Genomic DNA, 13,720 nt, shown 5'->3' on the forward strand with positions numbered 1-13,720 from the left:
TTTCCCCTCTCACCTGTGGGTTAGTGTGTTCTCATTTAGGGGTGGAATCTGGTAAAAGATGCTGGAGTAAGATTCCTTTTAAAACTCATCTTGGGTTCCTTTTGTGTTTTTGATTTTTTTGATTACCATAGTAGTTGGCTAATCCCATCCCTTGTTCCAGTGTTTGTTGGGTGACAGTAGGACTCTCCCCTGGGACTGGAGTTACGCATACAGAGAATGTCAGATGTTCTCCATGGTGCTACTTGCTTTCACTGAGAGCAGGCTTGTGAGCCTTTGTAATTCTCTGTCCTGTTTACCATTTACACACTTCTCACGTCATCATGATTTCTTTTGTGCAGGGTTAGAACTGAATGAAATTCCCCTAAGGGCCTGACTCCTTTGCAGCCCGCCTCTGCAGGGGATAGTGGCTCATACTTCCTCCCAGGAGCTGAGCTTACTGCTCAGTGTTGCTGCCTGCAGAGGCTGGATCCAGGAAGCACTTTGGAAGAATGCTATTTCTCTACATAGTCTGTTCCCTAGCCCCCACCTCCCCGTCAGGGAAGAGAAAAAAAGTTCCTGTGACTCAGTTGCTTAATGAATTTGTTAATAAGTCAAAGGCCAAATTGGCATTTGCTCTTTATCAATCATTTACATGGCATATGTGGTTTTTTTCCTTGTAGAAAACCATGGCGTCTGGCAGCAGTGCCGCCTGTGAGGAGGAGCGCAGCCTCCGGGAGTGCGAGCTCTACGTCCAGAAGCACAACATCCAGGCCCTGCTCAAAGATTCTATCGTGCAGTTGTGCACTGCCCGGCCCGAGAGGCCCATGGCCTTCCTCAGGGAGTACTTTGAGAGACTGGAGAAGGTAAAAATAACCGGGGGCAGAGGATGAGCTGACCCCGACAGTCGGCAGATGTAATGCTGTAGAGCGCGTCACTGACTTGTATGGTTTGGAAGAAAGGAGTTCTGACCAGCGATGTCTAAAATAGAATTTCCCAAAATAAATGCAGTTAGGGCATCAGCAGTAATTTTTTCACTTTCTCATCGGAAGTTATCAGGAAACAAATCAGTGTTAAGTTTGGTTGCTAGCATGGGACTTGCCAGTGTAATTGCTTCTAACTTGGATACGTAAGACTTCGTAAGATAACTCACTGGAGACAATTGATCAGCACTAGCGCATGTATGAAATGAGACGTTTTACAATACTTGACGCTAGTTAGTACTTTTCTTTGACAAAGGAAGAAAACGTCATAAAACCTATCCCACTTTTAAAACCAATGCGACGAAACACTGGCGTTGAGCCTGTGACTGTTCATCAGGAATTCTGAGTTAGCCAAGTCTATTTTACTTAGTTACCTCTCAGATGAATTGACCTGTCAAGATGTCCAAATTTTATTTAATAGTTTTGGTCATAGCTTGTTTCCTCTTGAAAAAATACTAATACAGTTTTTACTCTGGTCATCTTCAGTGTGTGACTGTCAGTGTGATTTAAGTATGTGGTATATGCTTTTCTAAGCAAAATGATGATAATCATCTTGCATCAAGCATAATGCTTTAATACACTTCCCTCAAGAAACAATGAGAAAATGTGGATCACTAAATGTTTTAAGTAGTGGATTTATTTCAGTAAATTAGCAAGATAAATTTATAGATTTTCCTAAATATAAAGTTTTGATGAGGTTCATAACAAGTATGAGGCATTTCATAGGTAGATGATCATTCATTATCTGATTGTATAATAGAAAATTTGCACTATTTTCCATTGGTGTGGAGAGTTTCTCAGTCAGCATAATTTACTAATGAAAGAATCTATACTGAGTTTTAAAAAACATTTGGGTGGCTTTGTGATCAGGCATTTTTCTGCGGTTTTCTTGAAAAGGTGTTTGTTAAAACTGATCTTTAGTACTGTGATTAGAACACTTTAAAACAACAAGCAACTAGTCAGTGCCAGTGAATACAGTCTTGCTGTCTTGGAATTGTAGAAAGTTTGGTTTTCTGTTCTTTAAGCAGTTCCCAAATAATGAAGCACTGTAGAGCCAGCTGCTATGGGCGGTCCCTGTTTTGAAATCAAGTGCGTTCCTGGAGATCTGATTCTGAAATGGGTCACTGTAAGGTGATCCCTCTTCTCTTTGGACATCAATAGAAACCTTCAAATGAGGGGCTGAAGTTGGAGACATCAAGCATCAAGTGCGTCTTTTTCTAGGGAGTGTGGAATGCAGATGCTGGTTTCAAAGCCTGTATCCACCACACCACTGGTTAGGTACCACGGGGGGGGGGGGGGGGGGAGCAAGGAATCATTAGTTTCTTTGCAGGTAGGATTTTTAGATGTAAAGTGTGTTGGTTTATTTTATCTATTTTTACTTTTTAATAAGGGTAACAACTGAAAACACTTTTTCTTATAATCAGGAGTCTTTGTTCACTGCATTCCTTTTGCTTGGAGTGAATAAAATGTCTGGGCTTTCAAGTAATTAGATTTTCAGCTTTTCAGCGGGTCATTGTTCTGCACATTTGGTGTTAGATTTCTGCACATTTGGTGTTAGAAAATATGCAGTCATAGGTTATGTTTCTGGTGCCTTTAACTACTCAAAAACCCAGTGGTCCATTGAAAGCTGCATCTTCAAACTGTCATCTGCAATTTGAGTCTTATCCATATATATTAGAATTTTTCCATTCTGATGGGGATTTTAATAGCTTAGAACCATTGTGTAGCTGCTTCTTGCCAGATATTATATGAAGTGTTTTATATACATAATATGTTCATAGCTTCAGTTGTGCGAGGCTAGTGATTATCACTGTTTTACAGAGGTAGCTGGTAAAACAAAAAGAAATTACTCGGCTGTGGTCACGTACAATGTGGTAGTTAGCTTGTAGCAGTAGCATACACATTCTCCCCACCCCCTCAAATTTCAGTGGCTTTCTACAAAAACCTTCTCTCTCAGTCAGTGTATGCAGCTCTTCTGGGCTCAGCCCAGCTTGTCTCCGTGACTTTGGTGTCGTCTTGTGGGCCTGCGTGGAAGGGGCAGCCTTTCTAGAGAGAGCCTGCTGTTTTCCGGGCAGAGGGGACAGAAACCGTGACAGTGGACATGGTGTGTCTAGCCAGAGCACTGTCATGGCTGAGCCCCAAGGCAGGGGGGTGGGAAGCTCACTCACCCACAGGGAAGAATGACAGGCAAGGAGGCAACAAATATTTGTGGAAACATTTAAGTGGGGGCAGAATTTGAACCTGAGATGCCAGAACACAATGCTGTGGGCTCGTATGTAGATGGGGAGGGTTTTTGGTCTTCGGCTTTAAGGAGAAAGAACTGAGGAGGGAGGAGACTGGCAGCAGGATGGTAACAGCAAGAGAGGGAGAAAAATGTATCCTACAGATTCGAAACTGATGATCTCAATAATGACTCAGTCAGCGAGGTTGTCTGACTGCTGTTAGAGGGGACAAGCCTTGAAACAATTTCATGTACCCAAAATGCTTTGGTTACTTCATAATTGTCTTAAAAATTCAGTCAGCTGGACTACAACCCAGGATGAGGTATTATTTGTGAATTTTTTCACAAAGTTTAGTGAAATGCCAAGTTTTGGGTGTAGAATTCATTTTCATTTATACTCTTTTTTTTTTTTTTTGGGTGGGACCCTTGCCAGCGGCCGGGGATCGAACTGGTGCTGCAGAGGCTGCGGGTAGCCTCGCAACCCAGCGCTCAAACCACTGCGCCGCCAGGGGAGGCCCCTTCATTTATACTCTTAACCTTTAAATGTTGAAGAGCCTTGAATTTTACAGTTCTGTATTAATGTGCAATGGAAAAATTTTGTTGGGTATTGTAATAATTAGACTGAAGATGAGTTGAAATTTCTGAAAAAAGTATTTTTGATTGGTTACATATTTGTAGATGGTTCAAAATTCTGCAGATACAAAAAGGCATAACAACAAAATGTCTGCTTTCCAGCTGTTGTCTTTCTTGGCTGCAGCCATTGTTCCGTAGATAACATAAGGCATAAAAGAAGAATTCTTATACAGAAAAGCTTCCTGTTCCTCCCACTGTTTTGCTACTGAAAGCAATAACTGTATATATATCATTTTGTGCATATGCATATCATGGGATAAATTCCTGGATGTAGAATTACTGGATTATTGGATCAAGAAATAAATGCATTTGTGATAAAACATACAAATATATTAAAGTCATTCTTGTTAGGTTTTTTTTTAACTGCTTTAATTGAAAATTAGAAAATCCACAGAAATAGGAAAAATAAACTATTAACATCTCTTTAAAAAGATAAAAATTAGGCATGATTTTATTTTATTTATTTATTTTTTTTTTTTTAATAGAGGCATGTTTTATTTATTTATTTATTTATTTTGTTTACACATGCACTGGGTACAGTCAGGAGCGCGGGAGGGTGAGAGAATTCACCAGAGCCAGAGTGGGGAGCAGAGCAGGCAGAAGGACCGAAGTACACTGCTGAGGGGAGCAGCGGGCGGCAGGAGAGGTCTGCGCGCCATGTGGGACCCTCCTCCGGTGGCCGGGGAGCAACCGGGGATCGAACCGGCGCCGCAGAGGCCGCGGGCAGCTTCGCAACCCAACGCTCAACCGCTGCGCCACCAGGGAGGCCCTATTTTATTTTTTTTTAAGATTTATTTATGTGTACAAGAACTGGGTTTAGGCCAGAGGTGCGGAGGTGAAGAGGGTTCACCAGAGACAGAGTGGGGAACAGAATAGGTGGATTGACTGAAACACACTGCTGAGGGGAGCAATGGGCAAGACAGGAGAGGTCTGCTGCACCATCTGGGTCAGCTCCCTGGCTGGGGATTGAACTGGTGCTGCGGAGGCTGCAGATAGCTTCATAGTGCTGAGGCTTAACCCCTTGTGCCACCAGGGAGGCCCATGATTTTACTATTAATGGAAATTGTCACTATTCCTTGACAGTTATACTTCCTGTTGCAAACATATACACACGTGTGTGTGTGTGTGTGTGTGTGTGTGTGTGTGTAGTTCTGTATGTTTCTTGTGCTTGGTGCTAAAAGTAGCACTGAGTACCATATAGCAGGAGAAAAAGTAGGCATGTCCTTAATTTCTTTCTTTAATCAAAATTTTTTTCTGGGAAAAAAATTAATTTCATTTAGAACTTGAAAGCTGACTTAGAAAAATAACGGAGAATGAGTCAAGTGAAAGAGAAAGTAGCAGATAACTCATATTTTTTCATTCTTATTTTCTGTCAGGCATAATATATATAACTCATTCCTCACTGTAGGCCCAAGTGGAATTTCTTTTTAAGACTCTAGAACTGAATAATATGAATGTTAAGTAATTCATCTGTTTTTATATGAACTGATTTGTAGAAGATTTTAAAAGCAGGTAACCATTTGCTTTGTTTTAGCATTAACTGTGAAAGCCCTGATAATACAGAATGCTTCTCCTCCCCTGGGAGAGTTATTGTTAGAGCTGATCTTATTTCAGTTCTTGGTTATCACATCATTTCATTTGCTTATATCTGAGACTTCCAACTAGAGTATTAATTCCACAAGTTCAAGACCCTCTCCTATTGGTTTTCACATTCTCCTTGCCTCGAAGATGTGGCATGGCAGATCCAGGGAATGCTTACTGAATTAATGAACACATTCTTGGGTCACTTTACTGTGCCTGAGCTGATACTTCTAGATAACATTCTTTTTTTTTGAGGGGGGGGGGTGTCTCATGCATACAAAAAACCTAGTTCTCCAGGATTTTGTTTTCTGGTTTTTTACCGTTGTGTATATTACAATTTGTGTTGTCAGTAAAAATCTGATTTCTTTCCTGCACATTGTGTGTTCCTGTACTAAGAGCTTTTGTTTATTAGTATAGAATCTGTTTGAGAAACAGTGTAGTCCTTTCAGAGTATTTCTTTTCAAACTTGACTCCATTTTTTTTTTTCCTTTTTGGAATCGGCCTGTCCCCCTTAACTTAACATTGGTAATGGCAGGAGAGCTTTTGAAGTGACTGAGGTGGACTGCCACTGGAAGATGAGAACACAGACTTTATGTGCCGAGGGATCTCATTTTGTAAACCTGTTAATTTATTTCAGGAGGAGGCAAAACAAATTCAGAATCTGCAGAAAGCAAGCAGTCGTGCTGACTCGAGGGAGGATGAGATTTCTCCTCCTCCCCCCAACCCCGTGGTTAAGGGCCGGAGGCGACGGGGTGCTATCAGCGCCGAAGTCTATACGGAGGAAGACGCGGCGTCCTATGTCAGAAAGGTAGTTCAGAGATCTACACATTGGGGAAATGGGGACCCATGTAGTAAGACACAAAGCAGGATGACTTGTACCCCCTCCTGTACTGGGGAGCAGGTTTCCATGATGACATGCCATCAGAAGACATGGTGGTTATAAAACAGAGAGTCGTTGCATTTGGGAGGTTGGTTCCCTCTTGTTTCCCAGTAGAAGGAGCAGGTGGCAGTACGCCTTTCGCTCTTGAATCATGGTGTCAGTTTTTGGCATCCTCTAGTTCATGTTGTGACTTTTAATCTTTTATTCTGTCAGCTTCATTCATCTTAATCTGCTCTTTTCAAGTTACACTGTTACCCTGAAGGGGAAAGAGACTTGTCCTGGCAAAGGGCTTGTGACACTAATAGCACATGATCAGTTTAAAAAATGACTAATTGTCATAAAATGCGTAGTTTTGCCTCAATAATGACCTTGGTCAAGGTGTTTTTAATTTGTTCCTTTAGTAGTTGACTGGGAACCAAACACCAGCCTTTAAATACAGTCCTGACTGTGAGCAAGGGGGAGGAGTCAATATTTGTTCAGCGCTTTGTGGCTCAGAGATTGTAAGGTTGTGTTGTGTTGAAGATATTTTAACTCAAAGCAGTCTTGTTTAAATGCCACAATGCAGCTTGACATTTCATTGTAATGCAGGTGGCAGACACGAAGTGTTTTTGGTTTACGGAATTAGTGTTTGCCCTTCTTTTCTAGGTTATACCGAAAGATTATAAGACAATGGCTGCTTTAGCCAAAGCCATTGAAAAGAATGTGCTGTTTTCACATCTGGATGATAACGAGAGGAGGTGGGTACATGCTTCTTGTTTTGTACTTCTGAGTACAGCCCTGGTCCCAAAGCAGTCTCCTCGTTGGTCTGAGGTGTAAGACCCTTTGTAATCATTCCCCCGATGACAATCAGGCTGAATATTTGGGAACTTTGATTCTCAGGTTAATGTTTGAAATCCATTGAGAGGCATGTGAAATGTAACTCGAGGCTTGCTTTCCCTTGCAGTGATATCTTTGATGCCATGTTTCCGGTTTCCTTTATTGCTGGAGAGACGGTTATTCAGCAAGGTAAGGGCTGCTGTTTTGATGGCATGTGGTAGTATGGGAGTGATGCGGCCGAGGGATTTTTTAAATCGATGCTTGTTTTCTTTTTTAAGCCTACCATTTTCATTTTGTTACACTATTTTATTTTTTGTTTTAATCCTCTGAGCTAGAAGACACTCTGCCTAAGAGACTAATATTTCTCTATCATCTGATATAATTTTGTTTATAGTAACTGTTAAAGGAAATTTTTGTGTTTTTGAGTGTTGTATAGAATTTGTTACGTTTTAAAGATTTATTTTTATTTATGCATACAAGACCTGGGGTATAGGCCAGAGGTGTGGGGGGTGGGTGGGTGAAAGGATTCACCAGAGACAGAGCAGGGAGCAGAACAGGCAGACTGACTGAAATACGCTGCTGAGAGGAGCAGTGGGCGAGACGGGAGAGGTCTGCCGCGCCATGTGGGTTATTTCCCTGGCCTAGGATCGAGCTCGTACTGCAGTGGATGCTGATAGCTTTGTAGTGCTGAGACTTAACCCCTTGTGTGAGACTTAACCAGGGAGGCCTGTATAGAACTTGAAACCCATATGTAGCTTGTATATCCTTTATATCGATGAGTAACCATTTGTGAAGTGGAATAAACAAAACATTTAATGCTTCATAAGGGCCACCTATTTATAAGGTTCTGTGCCTTCTACTGATTTTTACATTTTTTGCCCGTGTATATATTACTGGTATGGATCTAATCTTTTGAGTATTCTCCCTTTTTTCCCCTTTCTTATTTACACTATAGATATTTTCATAATCCCACTAAAATACATTTTCCCATTTCGTGACAGTCTGATTTTGTACTTACTATTGGGGTTGTTTCTTGTTTTGTTGTGGATGATCTAGCCATTAACACCTTTGAGCACAATTGATGATTTAAAATTATTTTTATTATCATGAAATGACAAAAGATCTGATCAATTTTATGACCTTTGTAATATATGGCTAGACTTCGTTTCCTGAAAAATTGTTAATTTAGAACATGTTCTTTTCTCTCAGTACTACTATAAAATAAGTTGGTTATTGTACATTAACATGATAGTTTTGGATTTGTTTCTGTAAATTTTAATATGTTTCTAACTTTTACTCTTTTTCAGGTGACGAAGGTGATAACTTCTATGTGATCGATCAAGGAGAGATGGATGTAAGGTTTAATGATAACAAAATATGTTGATAATCTTAGATTTTATTTTTACGCAGAAGAACTGGGTTACAGGGCAGAGGTGTAGAGGGTGAGAGGATTCACCAGAGTGGGGAGCAGAACAGGCAGATCTACTGAAATATGCTGTGAAGGGGAGCAGTTGGTGAGACAGGAGAGGTCTGTGCCATGTGAGTCAGCTCTCTGGCCGGGGATCGAACTCGTCCTGCAGTGGATGCAGATAGCGTCACAGTGCTGAGACTTAACCCCTTGTGCCACCAGAGAGACCCGTGTTGATAATCTTTGAAGTCAATGTGTTGATTGATGCCTAGTGTTTGTAACAATATCTGAAGGACAATTCCAACCCTTTTATGTCAGATTTTGCCAATACCTTTTGCCAAATATTTTAATGACAAAATTTTAAAGGTAATTTCTTTACCTTTAGACGGGCAGTTTAAGACTTGCTTACATTGTGGTTAAAGCATCATGCATGCTGTGGAGTAAGGTGACCCTGTCATCAACTGTGAGACTTGGTATAGCTTTCTTGATTCTGTGAGTCTCCTTGCCAATGAAATGGGTCAATAATTGCATTGTTGTCACAGGATTATCATAAAACCAAATAAAATCAAATAATTTGCAAATAATTTATTTGCAAATAAATTATGCAAGTAAATGCTTAGCAGTACTCAGCACTGTACTCTTATCGATGTATGTGGGGTTATTAGTACTTCTTTAGTTTACCTTCTTGCCCTGAGCATTTTTTAGCAGGTAATTAGGTATATTACAGTCAAGCTGAACTTTTTTAGCTTGTTAAAAATAAGCTGTTTTGCTCTACTATGTACTGGAAACATTCTACTTTCTGAAATAAAGTTCAGGATTCTGATCTCAAAAAGCTTTTTAATACTTAAGTCTGTATATATGTAGAAAATCAATTTTTTGTGTCATTTGTATTTAAGGTCTATGTCAACAATGAATGGGCCACCAGTGTTGGCGAAGGAGGGAGCTTTGGAGAACTTGCTTTGATTTATGGAACACCGAGAGCAGCCACTGTCAAAGCAAAAACCAATGTGAAATTGTGGGGTATTGACCGCGACAGCTATAGGAGAATCCTTATGGTAAGGTACCCTGGTTTTTGGAGTGATTTAAAATTTCATTATGTATAATTCATCTTGAATAGTATTTCCAAATTAAAATGAGCATATTCCTTACTTTTAATGATTGATTGCATTAAGCCCAGTCTTGCATTATTCATTGTATCATTGAGACCATGATGGTTTGGAACAAAAGTGGCCAGAAATAACATGAAAGACAAATGTCATGTGCATGTAGTGGTCAACTCTTGTTTGGAAATCTCAGTTTGCTGATAGGCACATCTCTGCTTACCTAACCTTTACAGATCACAGAGAGCCTGCTAGGTGCTGCTCCTAACACACAAAGCTTTTTAATGTCATTCATAAGTCCTCTGCTTCCCTAAGTTGGAAGTGGGTTATCCGTAATGTAAATGTTAGGTTTCTTCTCACTAAAGGAATAAATAGAATGGGAACATTCTGCTGATACAGTTAGATAATTTGACAAATTTACAGGGTAGCTTTGATGTTGAAGTCCCAGCTAATACTATTAGCCATCTCACATGGTTTTCTTAAAATTTTTAGTGCCTCATTTTTGATAATATGCAGTCTGATGTACTTCGAAAATTTTCTCTCTGGGTGTGTATATTACTAAGGCAATTTACTGTGTAAGGAATGTTCATTACAGTCTGTGCTTCTCCTTTTTCCCCAGATAGAGTTAACAAACTGTATAGGTAAGGCAGCTTGGTTAGGTTTGGCACTGTGGCCTTTACCTGCTTTGGTTTGTCTGTAAGTGGTAGCAGTTTCGTTTCTTTACTTCCAAGAGGATGGGCTGGTGAGGAAGCACCACGACTGGAAATACTTTTCGTCTGTAGTCACATACATTACTTGTTTTTTTTGTGGACAGATCGTTTGTCTATTTGGCATTTCACTTATTGGGGGTGCTGGGAACCTCCTTTGGCTATATCCCTGGTCTTGCTTTTAGGGGCAAGTTACTAAGCGCTTTTTATTGAGTAGAACAGATTTTATTCTTTCAACATGAATAAAACTACGTGTTAAGAAGCAGCAGCAACAAGCTTTGACTTCTGGCTTTGTTGTTTTTTTCTTTAATAGGTTTACTGAAACCTAATGTTTATTATTCCGTAGCATGTGTGATAATTTCCAGTTTTTGAGATATGACCTAATATTTTTTCATTTTAGGGAAGCACACTGAGAAAGCGGAAGATGTATGAGGAATTCCTCAGTAAAGTGTCTATTCTAGGTGAGTTTTGGAAGATTTCATGGAGAATTGTTAAATTGAAGAGTCATCAATTCTTAATCAGAACCTGTAGTTTCATAAAATCTAGGTATCTTAACTCATTTTTTGCTACTATAATCAAAAATACATGGACTTTTTATTTGATGGAGTTGAAGTTTGACTAAGGAGTAGTTTTCACGACTTGAATTTTCTCATATATCACAAATCTCTTAATTAGAAATTATTGGGTCCAGGAAAAGCTTTTTGGAATTATGTGCTACTTATTCCTCTTAGACAGAAAGGCTAAAAACAAACTTCTGGCTGTCGTGAACACACTGCTCCCCTCTGACTTCAGCCTCTGTTGCTCCATCAGTGAATTTACTGGTTCAGAAAAGTGGTTTTTTGGTTTGTTTTTTAAAATAAAGTCTGAGCATTTTATTTATTATTTATATATATATATATTTTACTTATTTTTGCATAGAAAAACTGGTGTGTAGACCAGAGATATGGGAGGTGAGAAGATTCACCAGAGACAGAGTGGGGAGCAGAACGGGTGGATCCACTGAAATACACTGCTGAGGGGAGCAGCAGGCGAGTCAGGAGAGGTCTGCTGCACCATGTGGGCATGTGGGTGAGCTCCCTGGCCTGGGGGTTGAACTCATGCCACGGTGTCTGGCAAATAGATATCCACGGTGTCTGGCAAATAGCTTGATTGAGCTGAGACTTTAACCCTTGAGCCACTAGGGAGGCTCTGGCAGTCTTTAATTTTTAAGGATATATTTTTTTATTTATTTGCCACCAGTATAAATTAATACAGCATCTGGGCTACTGAAGTAATGCTCTAAGAGGTGTATGTGATAGGATCTTGCTGAGACTAGAGGTAATTGAAGACAGGTGCCATTGATTTGAGATGACTCAGAGTCATACTTGGTATACTTTTTGAGAATTTTAACAATATCAGGAAATGTAGAGACATTTTCTTGACTCTTGCCTTTCAGAATCTCTGGACAAATGGGAACGTCTCACTGTAGCTGATGCATTGGAACCAGTCCAGTTTGAAGATGGGCAGAAGATTGTGGTGCAGGGAGAACCAGGGGATGAGTTCTTCATTATTTTAGAGGTAAAGGACTCTGCATTTTAGATGCTGTAAAAGAGAAACACGGGACTAATATTGGTTTATAATCTTCGTTTAAAAAAAAATACTGAGTAATTTAAAACTTATTTTTCACTTTGAAGTGCTATTATGGTTTTCTGCCAGGCCACCACACTTAAAATGAGTTTGAGTCAGAGTTTTTGAATGTTCTGACCTATCCATATTAATCTTCATTATGCAAGCCAAACCAAACTCAACTGTTCAGCAAAACAAACTATGATGGTTCTGGACCATCCTTGTTAAAATCATGTGTTTGGGCTACTTGGCAAACAAGGATCAAAGGTAATTATTTAAATTTCACAAGATACTAGTTTTATAATTTCACAATCCATGCAAATGTGTAACAGGTATTGTTATCTGCTGTGCAGATCCAGATAGCAGATTTCCTGTGAACGTAGCTTAGATGCTAATTGATTTTATTTTAGCCAGGGGTCCAGGGGCTCTTTCTGTAAAGAGTTTTGTTGCAAGGACTCAGCTCTGTTGTCCTAGTGCGGAAGCATCCATTTACATATTAAATTGATAATGTGCAAATGAACGCTGTGTTAGGCCTATAAAATTTTACTTTAAAAACAGGCAGAGAGCTTGGATTTGGCCCTTCTGTCTAAACCCTTTAAGAACCTTAACTAGATGAGAAGAAACCCCGCTAGCGGACAAAGCGAAGCTCATGTAGTGATGCTTTTCTGTCATCTTTTATCATATCAACCCAGGATTTGTAATAACTGTTGGGTCCACCCTCCTCCTTTATGGGCGGGGGAGGGGAGCAAAGTAGATAAACTTGCGTAGGGCATTTCAAATGCCACCCTGAATATCAAAATCTGATTTTTTTGACTGTCTTTGCTTTTGGTGATTTAATGACAGGGTTCTGCTGCTGTGCTGCAGCGTCGGTCAGAAAACGAAGAGTTCGTGGAAGTGGGAAGATTGGGGCCTTCTGATTACTTCGGTATGTGGGTTTCCTCAGAGTAAAGAAAGAGTCGTAAGCCCCCTCTCCGTGAGATAGCGTGCTCTCGTAATTGTCTTCTGAATGTTTTTATTGAATTGTAGTTTTTGCTTCTCAGAAATAGCGTTGAGATTTTGCCTCTCAGGTGGTAACTAGGTTTTTGCTGCTCTCATGCCTGTTGTTTATTTGCTTGTCTTGGTAAGTGCAGATGTGGTTGACCTGTACTAAGTTTTCTCCTTACTCAGAAGTGAGTCTCTAAGAAAATGTTTCCCGTGGAAGCTGGCCTGTTCTCACCCGGCCCCTCTTCCTTTTCCAGGTGAAATCGCTCTGCTGATGAATCGCCCTCGTGCTGCCACGGTGGTTGCGCGTGGCCCTTTGAAGTGCGTTAAGCTGGACCGACCTAGATTCGAACGTGTTCTCGGCCCGTGCTCAGATATCCTCAAACGGAACATCCAGCAGTACAACAGTTTCGTGTCACTCTCTGTCTGAAATCTGCCTCCTGTGCCTCCCTCTCTCCTGTCCCCGTCCATGCTTCCCTCACGCAGACTGCTTTATTTTCCCTATTTACAGCACCACGTGGCCACTGGCATCGCAGCTTCTTGTCTGTTTATATTAAAAGTTGCTTTCATTGCACCGTTTTTAATTTGGAGCATTAACTGAATGCTCGTAACAGTTAAATAAATAGAGAGCGTTCTCTGGAGACTTCGCTGTTACTGCTTCTCATTGTGCAGTGTTAGTAGTATTCACCCTGAGCAGTGCGTATGCCATGCTTTTTGGTGAGGGCAGATCCCTGCACCAAATGAATTACCATAGAGTAATGAGGTAACATTGCAAGAATTTTTTAAGTGACGTTATTTTCCACTTATCATAAGCGTATTTTAGACTGTG

The 13,720-nt window shown here is 40.3% G+C and overlaps 1 protein-coding gene across 1 annotated transcript; it reads left to right on the top strand.

Annotated features, from left to right (window-relative positions):
• Nucleotides 1–665: 665 nt before the first annotated feature.
• On the top strand, nucleotides 666–13,335 carry PRKAR1A (protein kinase cAMP-dependent type I regulatory subunit alpha; the record flags this gene model as incomplete). The annotated part of the gene is made up of 10 exons (XM_084239133.1): nucleotides 666–842; nucleotides 6,032–6,202; nucleotides 6,920–7,011; nucleotides 7,218–7,279; nucleotides 8,398–8,444; nucleotides 9,395–9,553; nucleotides 10,706–10,766; nucleotides 11,741–11,862; nucleotides 12,754–12,835; nucleotides 13,149–13,335. The coding sequence occupies 10 exons, from the start codon at nucleotides 666–668 to the stop codon at nucleotides 13,319–13,321; spliced, it is 1,146 nt and encodes a 381-aa protein (XP_084095259.1). The 3' UTR covers nucleotides 13,322–13,335.
• Nucleotides 13,336–13,720: the final 385 nt, after the last annotated feature.

This window comes from Talpa europaea (genome assembly GCF_964194135.1).
Source record: "Talpa europaea genome assembly, chromosome: 7".
NCBI classification, from domain to species: domain Eukaryota; kingdom Metazoa; phylum Chordata; class Mammalia; order Eulipotyphla; family Talpidae; genus Talpa; species Talpa europaea.